This window comes from Galeopterus variegatus, unplaced genomic scaffold (assembly GCF_000696425.1).
Source record: "Galeopterus variegatus unplaced genomic scaffold, G_variegatus-3.0.2 Scaffold1245, whole genome shotgun sequence".
Classification (NCBI taxonomy): domain Eukaryota; kingdom Metazoa; phylum Chordata; class Mammalia; order Dermoptera; family Cynocephalidae; genus Galeopterus; species Galeopterus variegatus.
In genome coordinates, this window is record NW_007727356.1 from 109,736 (window position 1) to 128,895 (window position 19,160).

The 19,160-nt window shown below is 37.5% G+C and overlaps 1 protein-coding gene across 3 annotated transcripts in view; it reads left to right on the forward strand.

Annotated features, from left to right (window-relative positions):
* Nucleotides 1-19,160, forward strand: part of DIS3L2 (DIS3 like 3'-5' exoribonuclease 2) — a 370,978-nt gene that overhangs the window by 83,935 nt on the left and 267,883 nt on the right. For all 3 annotated transcript variants that reach the window (XM_008575848.1, XM_008575846.1, XM_008575847.1), the window contains exon 5: nt 138-372. In XM_008575848.1, the coding sequence (XP_008574070.1) occupies nt 138-372 (235 nt within the window). The remainder of the gene's footprint in view (nt 1-137; nt 373-19,160) is intronic.

Sequence of the window (19,160 nt, forward strand, 5' to 3'; positions counted from 1 at the left end):
AATCCTTTTTCAGACTATGTGGTGAGTGTCCTATGCTGTCAGATTTTGAATGTGTAGTTTTTTCCTTAGAAAAAAAAATCTGTTCTTTCCTTATTTCCCCCAGTGATTTAGCAGAGATTTTCTATCTATTTCTTCAGGTAATTAAACCAGAGAGCAGTGACAAAGAAACAGAAATTGCCTATGAATCAGATCTCCCTGAGGAGCTCTGTGGACACCATCTCCCGCAGCAATCCCTGAAAGGCCATAATGACAGTCCTGATGTCATTATAGAGGCTCAATTTGATGACAGTGACTCAGAAGATGGACATGGCAACACACAAAATGTGCTGGTTGATGGTGTTAAGAATCTCTCAGTTTGTGTTCATGAAAAAGGTGAGTACTGGACTGTTTGACATTTTGCTATAGTAAACTGATTATTCTTAAATATTGTAATTCTCTCTTTACCACGGAATCAGTCACGCAATGCAATTGGTGTATTCCCAGTTTCTGACCTGTGGCAGCTTTTAGAAAAGGGGGATCTTTGATGGGCTTCTATGTGCTGGTTGTGAGGGGACAGAAGTGCTTCCAGTGGTTTATGTGGACAGTGGTTGCTGGTGCTGTTGCCATGTTCCTAATGGGCTTTGAGTTGTGTTGATAGTAAACCTTCGAATTTCCTGAGATGAGCCCAATCCCACTTGTAGTTGATATGAACAGAATTAAACCAGTTTTTAAAATCCTTATGAAAAAACACTTTATTTAACCCTTGGTTTTGCTTTAATTTAGTACCTTTTGAAAGTATTTCTGTTATTGGTGGTGGGCGTGGATCACCCTAAATTTTATAAGCAAAATATTTTTGGAAAGTGTTTTGATTCTAAGGATTTGAGAAAGCCAGTCTTATTTTCTTTGATCAAAACCTAAGCCATGGGTCTTCTGGATGCAGAGAAATTGCAAACACATGAGCAAGGAGCTATGACCAAAGGGCCCCAGCTGACCACATACTAGAAAACTTAACGGAAAATAGCAATTACAATTTGAATATTTCAACATATAGATTTCTAAGAGGTTGTAAGTAGAGAGAATATGTTTTCCAGCCAAATTAAGTTTTATTTATACTATAAAGTGGAAAATATTGAGCAACACTGACATGGCCAGTCTCTCTAGATAATGAGCTTCGTTATCAGGGAGAAGTTACTGGTACAGTCCCCATGAAGGTTAGAAGAAATGCCAGAGGATTGCTAAAGGAGGATGTTCAGCGGGCAAGCTATTGTAGGGACTGGTGAGCACACCTCACTATGTCCTGAAGAAAGCTGGAGGTGATTTCAGGAAGTGACTGCGAAAAGATTACCCTATTTCTGTCCATTGCTGATGAGTTTGTGACCTGAGGCAGAGAGCACTTTCTGACAGCATATGTCCTTTTTGATGCCAAGTACTACTCATTCAGAATGAGTAGTACTTTCTATCTTTGAAATCCTTTTTGAATGAAGAGACTATCCCTTCCTCTGGCAGGTACTGCTACCTGCCCCTGAGGGCACCCAGGTTCCTCTTGTTCTGTGACATGCTTAGATAGCTAGTGGTTTCACTGTTCAGGGCTCAGCCAGTTTCATTTGGATTCTATTCCTTGAAATTTCATTATTCTGATGTTTCTACTTTCTTTCTTTAAAATAGATGAATATGTGACCTTCTTAAAGTGAATGTGTATTATCATAACAGCATCAGTATTGAGTCATGTGTTTTCAATGAAAAGAGAGAGAATTAACCAGGACCCTAAATAACCAAATCCTTTATCAACAAGATCACCAAGAAAGAGAGAGATTACAGGACAAAGCCAGGTAAAAGAACACTTTGAACCATATTGAGTATTTGGGCCCAAACTACTCTATGGAAACCTAGTTCTGGTGATTGGGCTTGGCAGATCTCAGTAGCCTCTTTTTCCCGGGCTCCAACTTGAAGGGAAAAGATGTCTTGATCTCTTATTAGAGTTTGATACAAGTACAAGGGCAAGGGCAAGGAAATATTGATGGATGGAAGTGATGGCAGCATTGATGTCTGCGTGGGATGCTAACAATTCACTTTGCCCTTTGTTTGGCAAACTCTGATGCCAGACCTGCTCTTGATTTGCTCTCTGTTGTAATTCCTCTCCTTCTGTCTTACAAGTAAATATCATTGAGTGCTTTATAAGTCCACTGTATGCATGTTTTTTCCCGTATTCTTTTTACATTCTTCCTAGCCTACTGTTACTTATTTTGCCTTCTTAGCCCTGACTGAGAGGGAACAACCTTAATCCTTCCCTCAGTGTCTGGTACAGATTTCTCTTTCCTACAAGCTTCTAAATAGAGAGTTTGTAAAACCACATGGCTGTTTCTCATTTCTTGCCCTCTTGATATTTAGGAAAATTGCAATTTGCTCTTTTAAAAAATCACAGCGTTTTTTAGGATATTTGAACCAGCTTCTCTTGGTCAGGATAATATAAAGTCTGGTTACAGTTAGGATGTTAGTACTTTTTGCACCATTTAAGGTTTTGAAATTTGTTACTGAAACAAACCATAACCTTAAGAACATCGTAAACTTTTTGTAAGACTTCTAGAAAGTTTCTTTGCTTTGTGTTGCACTTGCTATTGGATTGTTAATCCTAATTCATAATGTGTTCAAAAGTGTTTGTTTTTGTTTTAATATCGTGGGTATTTTTACCCAAAGTAAATGTTATGTATTACATGTGCATGCATAATATGTCCCTATTTGCCCAGGAAACATTCATATCTTTATAATGACCATCGGTTTTTCTGGTATGTGAGCACATAGCCCCAGTTGTCTGCAGTAAGTGCCTATCATTGCATTAAGAGAAAGGTTCTCTGGGCATCTCAGACCGACACATCTTTTAGGAAGATGGCCTGGGTCTGTATCATCCTGAGCCCCTGAGAGAGAGCATGGGTCAAAGACCGGTCCCCTTTTGAAAGTCCACTTCCACAGTTCTTGAGACTGAGCTTTTACCACTTACCAAGCAGTAGCTTTGTTGTTAGCATAAAAATCTGCCATCTGTGTAGAGATTGGGTCAACCCAAATAAATTTTCCTTGGTTTCAAATGCATAAATGGCTTTAAAAATGTTTGGGTAATGGTTGCCTGGTTAGCAAACTCCAAAAGGTAAAAGTAATCATGGTCGAGCATGGGAACACAGGGGCCTGTTTAGAATAGGGAGTACACAAAGGGCAAAAGCCTTAAGTACACAGAATCAGAACTTTACATACTGAAAACAGCACATGCTGGAAACAGAGAAGATGTTCTGATTCATTAGTAGAGAACACTGAGATCATTTTCTGTCCTGTTCACACCCTCCTCTCTGTACTTCTTTTGATACTATACTCAGCTTGTTACATGGCCAAGGTCTTGATATTATAATAAAAGATGAGACAAGCAGCACATACTCTCTCCTTTCTTGTGGGAGTTAGCTTGGTGTAGTCCCTCTGGGCCTCTCATTGCTTTCACAAAGTTGGACTCTGAGTAATCCTGTGTCTCTGTCACTGAGAGGAAGGATAGTGACAGCCAAGTGATACAATAGCCCTGTATCTTTCATCCCCAGGAATTTTAAGAACAGTTTTTGCTTCTGAATCTTGATCATGACCTAATCAAGATGTGATGTACATTTCCTGCCCTCTATCCCAGCAGGGTCTGCCACAATCTGTTTTAGTTTTCTGGTAGGGAGACAAGCCTCTACCAGTACCCTGAGAAGTGACCATGGGTTGAGGTGTAGAGTTGATGACCCCTTTACTTCTGTCTCCTGGCCAACTTCAGCTGTTATCTGAAGAGGAGAATTCCATGTGGAAACTTTAATCCCTCCTGAAATTTGAATTGGTCCATTACTACTCCCTTTGGGTCCTGCCCAACTCAATTTTGAGAGTCAGGAAGACCTACTTTTTCCCAATTAGGATAGACCTCCTTCCAAGACAGGCCCTTTCAGCACCTAGACTTCTTTAAGTTCTCTTTCCTTGAATAAAACGTAACTGTAGTCCCCTTTGGCTGAGAACAGCAGACCCATATAATTATTCCCATGTAATAGTTTGGGGTTACTGAAACCTCAAGAACCCTTTCTCCAGATTGTCTAGCAACACTTTATGTTTCTCAGAACTAAATTTCTTATTTTCCCAGTTCTCCACTGTGTATAATAATGATGATCAGTACAACTACAAGAGAGTCATGCTTGCTTCAAAAATTATATTAAAAATGAAATGTATAGCAATTTCACTGAGGACAGTGTTTTGTGAGTCTTAAAAAATGTGATTTTAAAAAAAGCCACGTAAAGACCTGTGTTAAACAGAAGGATGCAGTGGTAATTTTTCTTTCTTGTCTTTTAGTCTGTGTGGATAATGTAATTATACCAGGTAGAGATAGATGGTCAAGACCTACAGTGTCCTAAGACCCAAATCCTATGTTAGACCAGCCATTCCTCCCGATGAAGTCTCCCAAAGACATATTGCACAGAGTACAAAGCAAGGCAGAGGAGCAGTTCTTCGTTAACTGAGGCTTTGATCCAAGCCAGAATGATTACACCAATCTCCATTCCCACCAGCAATGCATGAGGCTTCTCTTCCCTGCCACCAGTTAGTATTATACAGCTTTGCAATTTTTGTAGTCTAGATTAAGTTCTATAAATTGATTTTTCATATTATTTGACCATTGTTCTTTCAGGGTTACTGCCCTTTTCTTGATTTGCAGGAATTTCCTATCTATTCTCTGTAATAATTCCTTTTCACTTTAGGCACTACAAATATCTTCCCCAATTCTGTCATTTAGCCATTTTTCTATTAACTTTGTCTATGGTATTTTTCATTGAACAAAAATCCTTAATTTTGATGTGATAAAATTAATCAGGAACTTTATTGATATTTAAGTTTTTCCCTATTGCTAAGTCACAAACACATTCTCCCTTAAGTATACAATTTTGCCTTTTGCCAAACTTGATGACACTCATTCTTCGTTGATTGAGATTATCCTTTGGTTTCTCTCCTTTAAGTCTGTTTCCGATGTTGAACCATCCTTGAATTCCTGGGATAAATTCTACTTAATCCTGGTATGTTATTTTTAAAATATACCATTGGATTCACTTAGGTAATATTTAGTGTAGGATTTTTGTATCATGTTAAAATGGATCTATGATTTTCTTGTCATTATCTGATTTTTAGAATCAAGATAATAATAGCTTCGTAAAAGGTCCTGGTCAGTTTTTTATTGTTTCCTATTTTCCTCGAACATCTTGTATAAAATAGGAATGGACTGTTCCTTAAAATTTGGTAGAACTCATTGTAAAAATGTCTGCACCTGCTGTTTTTTAGGAGGCGAGATGTTTGCTGTTTTAATCTCTTTCATACTAATTGTTCTGTTCAAGTTCTCCATTTCTTCTTGTGCCAATTTTGGCATAATTTAATAAGAATTTATTTATTCAAATTTATTGCTATATAGGTACAACCTAATACTCTTTAATATTCTTATATCTTTAAAATCTCCTTTTTGTCAGTACTTTTACATCCTGACTTTTCATTCTGTATTTTAATATTTGAATTTTTTCTCTTTTTCTTGATAACTCTTGCTTGACAAAGATCTATCTTATTAATCTTTTCAAAGAACAAGCTTTTTGGTTGTGTTATTTTTCTCTATTTATTGTTGATGATGTTGTTCTGTATATAATTGATATTTGCCCTTATCTTTGTTACCTAATTCCTTATTTGGGGGGTGGGGGGGCTGTAGCTTTCTTGTCTTTTTCCCAAATTTTTTGAGCTGAATACTTAGCTTATTGTTTTTAACCTTTCTTGTTTCCACTGAAATATTTTCAAAGCTATCTGTGTCCCTCTAAATACCTTTTTTAGCTGTGTTCCATAGATTTTGATGTGCAATATTTTTATTATTCTGTTCTAAATATTTAATTCCCTTTATGATTTCTTCTATATCTAGGTTAGTTATTTATTAAGGCTATTTAATTTTTAATTTTTTTTTGCTATTATTTTTTGTTAATGTTTAATTTTTATGTCAGAGAATGGGGTGTGTCTGTGTCTTTAATTCTTTACAATTTATTAGCACTTGCTTTATAGTCTATTACTTGGTTTATATTTCTAAATATTACAATATGCTTTGAAAGAAAGGTTTATCCAGAAGCTTGATATATTGCTCTTCCCTTCATAAGCTATTTATCGTTTTATGTACTTAATCTGTCAGTTACTGAGAGGGATGTTTAAAAATTTATGTCTGTAAATTTTGATTTATTTGTATTTCCTGCAGTCTTATCAGTTGTAGCTTGATGTATTTTGAAGTTATGTCACTAGGTGTGTATGTTTATGTTAGAATATACCTACATATATTTTTGTATACATGCATGCTCATATATGTATTTGTATATATTTATACACATATTAATCACTGGTATTTAGTGAGCATTTGCTGTGTGCTAGGCCCTCTCTGAGCACTGTGTAATTAATCTCATTACAGTTAATTAATTAATCTTAAGAACACAGCTAGTATCTCTTTTAGGAATATTAATAATGTCTGCCTCAGGCATACCTAGTAGATTTTATTCTCAAGGCACAGAAAAGTTACACAGTTGGTAAATATACTTTTAGAATCCCCTAGTAGCTTTTTAAAAAATATATCAATGCCTGGATACCACCCCAGAAATTCTGATTCTAGTTGATCTGAGATAGAGCTAAGCATTGGTATTTTGAAGAAGCTCTCCAGAGATCTGAGGATTCTTGTAGCCAGGATTGAACTGCTGGAGGACCAGTCCTAGACTTATCCTCTTAACCATTATGCTGTATCTCTCCTGATAAATAGCAGTATACATTGCACAGAGGTTAAGAGGATAAGTCAAGGATCATCAATGGATACTAAACCCATTGGGACAAATATTGTTGGGGACTAAGATATTCACATGGATTCAAAGTGTCATGCCACAGTTGACTTACTAATTAATTACACTGGGCAGAATGTCCTTTTATATTGGACAGATTTGGTGGTCACCACTTTAAACAAGTGATCAAAGTTAGCATCACTAATAGTGGGACAACCTGACATTTTGTACCTTATGATGGGATGCGTTATTATACAACATTATTTGTGAACCATTCATGCCAAAATTGTTTCACCTGAACCAAGCCTCTAGCCCTAACTTCCATGCCCGTACCGGACCAGGACCGGCAACGGACTCGCAACCCTCGGTGTTGCGCCCGCACCTCGCTCAGCCAGTGAGCGGGAACCGGTCTGTATGTGGGATCTGAACCCTCGGCGGGAGCGCCACCGCACTCCCAAGCAGCGCACTGTAGCAGTGCGCCACCAGGCCGGCCCCTAACTTCCAATATACTGGAAATATAGGAGATATTGGAACAAGTTAAATGACACAATGGAGGCATAAAATAAATTTTATGTCATAAAAAACAAAAAAATAAGGGAAAGTGTTCTAGAGGAAGAAAGACCAAAAGAGATAACCAGGGCCGGCCCCATGGCTCACTCGGGAGAGTGCAGCGCTGGTAGCGCTGAGGCTGCAGGTTCAGATCCTATATAGGGATGGCCAGTGCGCTCACTGGCTGAGCGTGGTGCAGACCACACCATGCTGAGGGTTGTGATCCCCTTACTGGTCAAAAATAAAAGATATAACCAAAAATAATGTGTAAACCATGATTAGATCCTCAACTGAGGAAAAAATATGGTAGCAAGAATTGGGGAAATTTAACTGTCGACTGGATATTAGAAGATATTTTGGAATTACTCTTAGTTTTCTTAGGTGAGATGATGATATTGCAGATATATAGGATAATGTCCTTTTTCTTAGTAGATGCTCGCTAAAGTGCTTTGGGTGAAGTATCCTGATGTCTTTAACTTACTTTCAAATGGTTCAGAAAAACTCTGTGCATGTGTGTATGCATGCACACATGTGCATACACAAATTGAGAGAGAGTGGGAGCAAATGTAGCAAAAGGTTAACATTTGGTGAATCAATGGGTGTTCATAATATCTCTTTCGGTTTTTTAGTATATTAAAGAAATCTTTAAAAATTGGGTGAAAAAATACTTTATGCATTATTGAAAGAGAAGAATTACCATGTTCTACACTTTATGAATAGATTTCCAGAGCTGGCATTGTTCATCCCCAATCTTTGGCTCCAAAGTATTCTAGATCATAAAATTATTACTGCTTATTGTTCAAAACTGACGTAGTTAGGAGTGCTATTTCCAGTTGGGTATTTTTCTAGTAATTACTTTTATTCAATGAATTACAATTTTATTTTCCATTAAAAATACTGGTGCATCACATAAGATCAGTAAAGAAAATCTTGAATAAAGATTTTTAAATTACTTGAATAACAGTGGATTAAGTGATACTCTTGAGAAAATTAATGAAATCCTCAAATATTTTTGCAAAAATGATTTTACAAACCTGCAAAAGCCAAACAGAATGAGGCCATATTATGCTATTACATAATTTTGTTAAAAATTAGGCAAAAACCCTCGTTTCAGTCTTTGTTCTAAGTAGCACATGCTTGCATTGATAACCTAAAATTTCTTACATATAAAATAAATTTGTTTACCCACTATGATCTATAAAATTTGGTCCACTTTAAAGTGAATTTACTTTATGAGTCTTTTTCTAATGTGAGTTATCCTTAGATATCTTATTCTTTCTCTTCCTTTGAACTAGCATGGAGCAGGCATTCAGTTAGTTGCAGCCTGGGACAGTGGAAAGAGTAGTGGATTGGGAGTAAGGTGAGCAAAGTTGGAGTTCCCACTCTGTTTCTGAAATCAGGGAATTGGGCAAAATTATGTCAGAAGTTCCGTCTAGCTAAAAAATTCCATGAGTAAGTATATTTTTTAGTAATGGTAAGGATTTAATCAGATAGGCTGTGATGAGTCATGAACATAAATGGCTTGGGGTTCTTTCACTGGTACTTGTTGTCTCCTAAAACCATCACAGCCTGTGCCACTTTCCTTTGTCATTTAATTTATTCACTCAGCATTTATGGGATGCTTATGCTGTTCCTGATGCTCTGCTGGGCCTGGGTCATACAAAGGTGAAGCATGCTTCCTCCTGCCATGCCCCCCCACCCCATATATTTACCAGGTGCCAGGCATCTTGTGTGGCCCTCTGTCCCCCCTGCCTGTGGAGCTCTTCAAGAAGTATCTCCCTACAGATGCCTACTGCTCCTCTTTCCTTTATTCTTTCCCCCACAGCTGACTCCAGAGGTTCTTTGTTTGGCTGTGGGAAGGTTAATATTGATTACAATAATTTGTATAAAATTGCTTCCCATTTATGTTTTATCATCTCACTGCACAGCAACCTGTGCTGTTGTCTGTGTATCAGATAATCTCTGGTATAGGTTTTCATTAAAACATTTTCACCCATCTCATCTCTGCTGAGTTGCTCACAAAGCGTAGCAGCTCCAGGATCTCTGGCCTTACCACTATCCTGTTATCTCTGGCCTTACCACTATCCTGTTATCCTGTTGTCCTGTACTTTGGAGCATATGAGCCTCAGACACAAAGTGTTATTAGGTCAGCCCACCACATTCTGCATATTCATTTCTTTACCATAAGCTCTTTCTCCTTTAGCAGGTGTGGTTTAAGAGTCAGAAACCCTACTTAGCATAAAAGATCTGACTTCATCCTGTCTTCAGGTGTTTTGTGGTTCATCCTAATTGTGGACACGAACATGTTCATGAATTAGGGTCCTTTACAGCTTCTATTTTGTGATGTGTGATGCTTTTTAACTTTAAGTAACACCTTTTATTAGCAATATTCAAAATAAAATTAAAGATTCTTGTGTGGATTTAAACAAGTTATCATTCTAAGGAAGCAAATAATTTATTTTTTACATGTTAACATAAATAGAATTTTATTTAAAAAAACTATATTTTCTAAAGCCAAAAAATTTACTACAGATAGTGGCATTGGTTTACCTTTTTTTTCAAATCTCTTGAACAACTTGCTTAAGAGAAGACATATAGATTTGCTTGTCTACTTCTGCATTCAATCTGATATAATATATTATTTTGTTGAAAAACATGAAGAAATCTGGGCTTATCTACATCTGCAGTTGGAAAAAAGAACAGTATTTTAATAGCCTTCTCAGATAATTATGGATATTCTTCTTTAATGTGAGAAACACCCTCACCCGTCCAAGGCCAAAGTATGGACATGGAGACACGAGGTACAGCGAAGCGAGACTTTAATCATGACCTCATGAGGTTCCAGTGTCTGATGGGCAGGCACACAGAAAAGGGCTGTAACAAGCAATTTATTTCCTAGTGCGCAAGTCCCTGCCCCCGCCTCCTCATTGACTGAGAGTACTACGGGATGCACAATCTTCCTGGATGACGTCTAAGGGTACCACAATTTACTTCCCCCTTGTGGGAAATTTCTTTGTCTGAGGACTCAGGACAAGCCTGTGAAAAAGGCCCACCCAAAACCCTGTGAAAGGAGAAACATTAGGAAATGAAGAGAACAATATAGGGCTATTAACTCATTACCATCTCAAGGACAACTTTATCTATTTAGCAACCCCCCAGGAATGGGCTGGACCAGTCAGACAACTTTTGGGCTGGGCCTGAATTATTTCTGAAAATGAATCACTTAGATTATTTTCTTACATTTAATACTACACCAGAATTTGAAAAGTAATATGAGAGTTACTTCAAAATGTTTATGGAAAGATTCATATTATCTTTTTTTTGTTTTAAAGTTGACAATATTTAATTTATTATTATTATTATTACATTCAAAGATGTGGAGCAGTTGGGAAGGGGAGAGGGGAAAGGGGAGTGGGATATGAAGGAAGGAAAAGGAGGGGGGGCATGGTCGAGACTGTGGCACCCCCCTCATCCTGGCAGGGGAGCCCAGGGGGCTTCCAGTGGTGGCTTGATCATGGCTTGGCTGGATGTGGAGTTCAGAGGGGCATGGCTGAGGCCCGTGGCTCCCCCCCCCGCCCCCCAGGAGCCTGAGGGGCTTCCTGTCCTAGGTTTTATAAGTGTTCTTTGGTGGTGTTAGACCTTTACTGGTTAATGTCAGAACTTTGTCTCTGATCTGTGGGTTTTTTGTTTTTTCTTTCAGTTCTGTGCTGGGTTATTTACTATTTCTACCACTTAAATTCTGTACTGGAACTAATTTGTTGTCCTTTGGTTACTTCTAAAATGGGGGAACTTCCTGTAGGAACCAGCATTTGAGACCTGTGGTTGAGCTAAATTGATGCTTTGCTGCTGATTCTCTGAGGAAGGTTTTCTGTGCAGCTCAGGTTTTAATTGTTGACCTTGTAAGCACTTCCAGGTCTTGTGAGGTCCAGAATATCTGGCTTGTGTGGAACCTCTGGTCTGGGCCTGAGTTTTTTCAGCAAACTGCACACTCTGCCGTTCTACGTTCCTGACCAGTCTCCACTGAGTAGGCCTGTGCTGATTGGACGGCAGATCAGCTGTCCATGCTGTGCCCCAGTGTTCCCCTGGTGGACCCATCTCCCGTACCACCTGTACTCTCAGCACTTCCCACAGGATGGGCCATGTGCCGGTCCCTTGCAATGACTCACCAGCTTCTGAGTGGCCCCTTTTTTTAGTTGTCTGTGGCCTCTTGCTCCTGTGTGGGTCCACAGGAACCCTGTTAGTGGTCTTGTTGGTCTGGGGACTGACTACCAAGGCCCCCTTCTCCCTTGTAGCCTCCAAGCTACTTCATACAAAGGGCATGGCTGCAGCTTTTGCCGGCTCTTGCTTTGTGTGCTCACCAGGGCCAGCCTTGAAATGGCCAAGGCTTGAAACGGTCAGAGCAGTCCTTTCTTTCTCTCATAGTGACTTCTCCTGTCTTCATGAACTCCATACGTCTCTCTTCTTCTTCTCCTGAGCTCCAGTGGCCCCAGCTTGGCAGTTCGTTATTTTTTAATATTTGCAAATTGGTTGATTGTGGGAGAGAGTGACGCTGTGTACCATCTATTTGGCCTTCTTGATTGGAAGTCAGGAAGCAAAAAATTTAAACCAGTGATTCTCGAGTTTTTTTAGTCTTAAGACACCTTTACGCTCTTAAAAATTGTTGAAGATCCCCAAATGCTTTTATATACGTAGGTTATCTCTACTAATATTTCTGTATTTAGATTAAAACTGAGGAAGTTTTAAAATATTATTGCAAAATAATTGCACATCTGCTTGTATTTCTGTGTAGTCTTCAGGAAAACTTTGGATTTCAGAATAATGATTTATTGGGTGACGATGAGGTTAATGCTGTAATAGCAGGTATAATCACGGTTGAAATACTGAAAACAAACTGAGATAACCTCTAAAATACACTTATTTCTACTTTAAATCTAGTATCTTAGAAAATTCTAGAAAACATACAAATGCATAAGGAGTCATTAGAGCAGGGGTCAGCAAAGGTTTTCATACAGAGCCAGGTAATAAATATTTGCAGATTTGTGGGCTATAAAGTCTCCGTCGCAACTATAGAACTCTGTCGCAACTATAGAACTCTTGTAGTTTGAAAGCAGCTATAGAGAATATGGAAATAAATGGACATGGCTGGATTTGGTCTACTGGCTGGTTTGGTTTGCTGACTCTTACTTTACACTCATGAGAGAATGAGATTGAAAAGGGCAGATAATGTCTAGTATTATCACAAAAGAGTTTTTACCTTGTAGATCCTCTGACACCATCTCAAACCACACTTGAGGAACCACTATTGAAGTTGATAGTTGATGTTGAACAGGACTTTAGTATTTTAATTATTCTTTACTATTAGGAAATTCAACACTTCTTCAATCCCTTAGTTTTAAATAGTTTTTGGATTTTTTCCTCGTCATTTTTTTTCTGTGAAGTGCTAATCATAAAAATTCAGGCCAGAATCTATTGCCTCAATCCTTTTATTCAATTTTGGGGTGTTTTTTTGAGGGCTGTTTGTGTCCTGTTTTGCTGTTTATGATCAGGTCTATATACACCTTAATTTATCAAGCCTATTTACATTGTGAATTATAGAGTCTTAGGTCCTCTTAATATGTGGTTTTTCTCCTTTTTTAAAAAATTGAAATGTTGGGCCGGCCCGTGGCTCACTCGGTAGAGTGCGGTGCTGATAACACCAAGGCCGCGGGTTCGGATCCTATATAGGGATGGCCGGTTTGCTCACTGGCTGAGCGTGGTGCTGACAACACCAGGCCAAGGGTTGAGATCCCCTTACCGGTCATCTTTTAAAAAAAAAAAAAAAAATTGAAATGTAATTGATTATACGTATTTTTGGAGTACAGAGTTGACTATCAATACCTGAGTACAATATGTCCTTATCAAATCAGGATAGTTAGTATAATCATCATTTCACAGTATAATCATTCTTTATGACCCTTTACCAATTTCTCGCTGACCACTCCCCACTTCCCTTCTCCCTTCCCACCTCTGGTAACCGTAGTTCTGTTCTCTCCTTTAGAAAGTTCAGTGTATTATTGTGATCATTGTATTTTTCTTTCTTCTTTTATTTATGTGTTTATTTTTTAGCTCACACTTATGAGTGAGGACATGTTGTATTTCTTTTTCTGTGCCTGGCTTATTTCACATAACAATTTTCTCTGAGTTCATCTGTGTTGCTGCAAATGGCAGAGTTTCATTTTTTTTTTTTTTTTTTTTTTTCTTATGGCAGAGTAGTATTCCATTGTGTATACGTACCACATTTTCCTTATCCAGTCATCAGTTGATGGGCATTTAGGTTGCTTCCAATTCTTGGCTATTGTAAATAGAGCTCCGATAAACATGAGAGTGCAGGTATCCCTATGACATAATGATTTCCATTCCTTTGGGTATATATATCCAGCAGTGGGATTGCTCAATTGTATGGCATTTCTATCTGTAGTTGTTTGAGGAATCTCCATACTGTTTTCCATAATGGCCACACTAATTTACAGTTCCACCAACAGTGTAGGAGGGTTGAGGAGGTTCCCCTTTCTCCGCATCCTTGTATTTGTTATTCTCTGTCTTTCTGATAATAGCCAGTCTGACTGGGGTGAGATGATATCTCAGTGTGGTTTTGATTTACATTTCCCTAATTCTTAGTGATGTTGAGCATTTTTTTCATGTGTCTGATGGCCATTTGTATATATCTTCCTTTGAGAAATGCCTATTCAGCTCCTTTGCCCATTTTTTAATTGAGTTATTTTTTGTTTTTTGTTTTTACTGTTAAGGTGTTTAAGTTTTTTGTATAGTCTGGATATTAATCCCTTGCCAAATGTGTACTTTGCAAATAATTCCTCCCGTTCTGTAGATTGTCTTTTCACTCTGTTGTTTCCTTTACTGTGCAGAAGCTGTTTAGTTTGATATAATCCCACTTATTTATTTTTTCTTTTGTTGTCTATAGTTTTGGGGTCTTACTCATAAAGTCTTTGCCCAGTCCTACTTCCTGAAGTGTTTCCCCTATGTTTTCTTTTAGGAGTTTTATAGTTTGGGTCTTGTATTTAAGTCTTTAATCCATTTTGAGTTGATTTTGGTATATGGTAAGAGGTACTTTGCCCAGTCCTACTTCCTGAAGTGTTTCCCCTATGTTTTCTTTTAGGAGTTTTATAGTTCGGGTCTTGTATTTAAGTCTTTAATCCATTTTGAGTTGATTTTGGTATATGGTAAGAGGTAGGGGTCTAGTTTCATTCTTCTACATATGGATGTCCAGTTTTCCCAGCACCATTTATTGAAGAGGCAGTCCTTTTCCCAATGTATGTTCTTGTTGCCTTTGTCAAAGATCAGTTGGCTGCAAGTATGTGGGTTGATTTTTGGGTTCTCTGTTCTGTTCCATTGGTCCATGTGTCTGTTTTTTTTTGGCCAGTACCATGCTGTTTGGTGACTATAGCTTTATAGTATAATTTGAAGTCAGGTAGTGTAATGCCTCCAACTTTATTTAATTTTTTTTGCTCAGGATTGCTTTGGTTACTTGGAGTCTTTTGTTGTTCCATATGAGCGTTAGGATTGTTTTTTCTATTTCTGTGAAGAATGTCATTGGTATTTTGATGGGGATTGCACTGAATCTGTAGACCACTTTGGGTAGTATGGACGTTTTCACAATGTTAATTCTTTGAATCCATGAGCATGGAATGTCTTTCCATCTTTTTGTGTCTTCTTTAATTTCTTTCAGCACTGATTTATAGTTCTCATTGTAGAAATCTTTCACCTCCTTGGTTAAACTTATTTCTAGTATTTTATTTTTTTGGTGACTATTTTTTTGTGTGACTATTTGGTGACTTGCTCTCTTGATTTCCTTTTCTGCCAATTCGTTGTTGGAATATAAAAACACTACTAATTTTTGCAGTATTAAAATGCTGCTGATTTTTTTTTTGTTCATTTTGTATTGTACAACTTTGCTGAAATTGTTTATTAGCTCTAAGAGTTTTTTTTGTAGAGTCTTTAGGTCTTTCTGTATACAGGATCATGTCTGCAAACAGGGACAGTTTGACTTTATCTTTTCCAGTCTGGATCACTTTTATTTCTTTCTCTTGCCTGATTTCTCTGGCTAGTACTTATAGTACTTTGTTAAATAGGAGTGGTGACAGTGGGCATCATTGTCTTGTTCCTGTTCTTGCCCCTATTCAGGGTGAAGATGGTGGAGTTTTTCATATATGACTTTTATTGTGTTGGGATATTTTCCTTCTATACCTAATTTGTTGAGAGTCTTTATCATGAGAGGATATTGAATTTTGTCAAATGCTTTTTCTGTGTGTGTTGAGATAATAATATGGCTTTTGTCCTTGATTTTGTTGATGTGGTATATCACATTGATTGACTTGAGTACATCGAACCATCCTTGTATACCTGGGATGCATCCTACTTGATCATGGTATATAATTTTTTTGATGTGTTGCTGTATTCTATTTGCTAATATTTTGTTGAGGATTTTTACATTTATCAAGGATATTGTCCTGTAGTTTTCTTTTTTTGTTGTATCTTTGTCTGGTTGTGGTATCAGGTTGATGCTGGCACCATGGAATGAGTTTGGGTGAATAGCCTCTCCTTCAATTTTTGGAATAGTTTGAAGAGAATTGGTAGTAATTCCTCTTTAAAGGTTTGGTAGAATTTAGCAGTAAAGCCATCTATCTGGTCTTGGACTTTTCTTTGTTGGGAGACTGCTGATTACTGCTGCAATCTCTGTTGCTCATTATTAGTCTGTTCAGGTTTTCTGTTTCTTCTTGGTTCAGACTTGGTAGTTTGTATGTGTCCAGAAATTTATCCATTTCCTGCAGGTTTTCAAATTTGTTGCTGTTTATGATAGCCTCTAATTATTCTTTGTATTTTTGTGGTATCAGTTTTAATGTCTCCTTTTTCATTTCTGATTTTTTAAATTTCAGTTTTCTATTATTTTTTTAGTTAGCCTAGCTGATGGTTTGCCTGTTCTATTTATTTTCTCACAAAACTAACTTTTTGTGTCATTGATCTTTTGCATCATTTTTGGGGTCTCTATTTTATTTGGTTCTTCTCTAATCTTAATTGTTTCTTTCTGTCTACTAATTTGGGGTTTGGATTGTTCTTGTTTTTCTAGTTCTTTGAGTTGTAGCTTTAGGTTGTTTATTTGAAATCTTAAATTCTTTTGACATAACTATTTTAATAGACTTTTTTCTTAGTACTGCTTTTGTAGTATCCCACAGGTTTTGGTATGATGTGTCTTTATTTTTGTCAGTTTTATGAAATTTTTTGATTTTCTGTTTAATTTCTTCTTGGACCCATAGGTTGTTCAGGAGCATGTAGTTTAATTTCCTGTATTTATATAGTTTGCAGAGTTTCACTCATTATTGATTTCTAGTTTTAATTTGTTGTGTTCTGAAGTTATATTTGAAATGATTTCAGTTTTTTTTTATTTTTTTCCCTTTTTGTCTTTTTTCGTGTCCGGCAACGGATCGCTTTTTCCTTTTTGTCTTTTTTCATGTCCGGCAACGGATCGCAACCCTCAGTGTCGCACTCGTACCGGCTTTTTTCGTGTCCGGCAACGGATCGCAACCCTCAGTGTCACGCTCGTACCGGACCGGGACTGGCAACAGGATCACAACCCTCGGTGTTGCTCCCATACCTCGCTCAGCCAGTGAGCGGGAACCGGTCTGTACGTGGGATCCGAACCCTCGGCGGGAGCGCCACCGCACTTCCCAAGCGGTGCACTGTAGCAGTGCACCACCGGGCCGGCCCGATTTCAGTTTTTTTAAATTTGAGATTTGATTTGTGATCTAACATGTGGTCTATCCTGGTGAATGTTCTATGTGCTACAAAGAATAAAGTATCTTCTGTAGTTTTTGGATGAAATGTTCTGTAGATATCTGCCATATCCAGCTGGTCTAACATGTAGTTTAAATCCCATGTTTCTCTGTTGATTTGTTGCCTAGATGATCTCTCCAAAGTTGAGAGAGGGGTTCTGAGGTCCTCTACTATTATTGTATTGGAATCTGTCTCTCTTTTTAGGTGTGGTAGTGTTTGCATGGTATAGCAGGGTACTCTGGTGTTGGGTGCATGTATATTTGTGATTATTATGTCTTGTTGCTGGATAGATCCCTTTATCATTATATAATGGCCTCTTTGTCTCTTTTTATGGTTTTTGGTTTAATGTCTACTTTATCTGATATAAGAAAGCTACTCCTGCCAGTTTTGGGTTTCCATTAGCATGGTATATCTTTTTCCCTCCTTCACTATTAGTCTGTGTATGTCTTTACAGGTGAAGTGAGTGTCTTGTAGACAGCATATAGTTGGGTCTAGCTTTTTAATCCAATCAGCCAGTCTGTGTCTTTTGAGTTGGGAGTTTAGTCCACTTACATTTGAGGTTGTCACTGAAAGGTATTGTCTTACTGCTGGCTTTTTATTGATTTTTGTTTGGATATTTTAAATATCTTTTGTTCCTTTCTTTCCCTTTTATTGTTTGTTTTTGGTGTTCATTGGGTTTTTAAAGTGGTAAGATACAGTTTTGTTCTTTTTCTCATTTGTATATTTGTTCTACCACTGGGTTTTGTTCTTTCTTGTGTATTCATGGCAGTGATTATTCTTTTTTGGATTCCAGGTGCAGGACTCCCTTGAGGATTTCTTGTAGGGCTGGTTGTGTGGTGGTGAATTCCTGCAGTTTTCATTTGTCTGGGAAATACACTATTTCTCCTTCATTTCTGAAGGGACAGCCTTGCTGGCTATAGTATTCTTGGCTGGTAGTTTTTTTCTTTTAGTATTTTGAATATATCATCCCATTCTCTTCTAGCCTGTAGAGTTTCTGCTGAGAGGTCTGCTGTTAGTCTGATGGAGACTCCCTTGTAGGTGACTTGATGCTTTTGCTGCTTTTAGGATTCTTTCTTTGTCTTTGAGTTTTGCTAGTTTGATTGTAATGTGTCTCGGAGAGGACCTTTCTGGATTGAATCTGTTTGGGGATCTTTGATCTTCCTGGATCTGAAGGTCAGTGTCTCTCCCAATACCTGGGAAGTTTTTGGCTATTATTTCTTTGACTATGTTTTCCATGCCTTTTCCTTTCTCCTCTCCTTCTGGAGCACCTATGATTTGGATGTTTGTGCACTTAATGTTGTCTAATAGCTCTTGTAGATTTTCAAAAATATACTTTTTTCTTTCTTTCTTTCTTTCTTTCTTTCTTTCTTTCTTTCTTTCTTTATTTCTCTCTCTCTCTCTCTCTCTTTCTTTCTTTCTCTCTTTCTCTCTTTCTTTCTTTCTCTCTTTCTTTCTTTCTCTTTCTCTCTTTCTCTCTTTCTTTCTTTCTTTCTCTCTTTCTTTCTTTCTTTCTCTCTTTCTTTCTTTCTTTCTCTCTTTCTTTCTTTCTTTCTCTCTTTCTTTCTTTCTTTCTTTCTCTCTTTCTCTCTTTCTCTCTTTCTTTCTTTCTCTCTTTCTCTCTTTCTTTCTCTCTTTCTTTCTTTCTCTCTTTCTTTCTTTCTTTCTTTCTTTCTTTCTCTCTTTCTTTCTTTCTCTCTTTCTTTCTCTCTTTCTTTCTCTCTTTCTTTCTTTCTCTCTCTCTTTCTCTCTTTCTCTCTTTCTCTCTTTCTCTCTTTCTTTCTTTCTCTCTTTCTTTCTCTCTTTCTTTCTTTCTTTCTTTCTTTCTTTCTTTCTTTCTTTCTTTCTCTCTCCATCTCTCTCTTTCTTTCTTTCTTTCTCTCTCTCTTTCTTTCTTTCTCTCTTTCTTTCTCTCTTTCTTTCTTTCTTTCTTTCTTTCTTTCTTTCTTTCTTTCTTTCTTTCTTTCTTTCTCTCTTTCG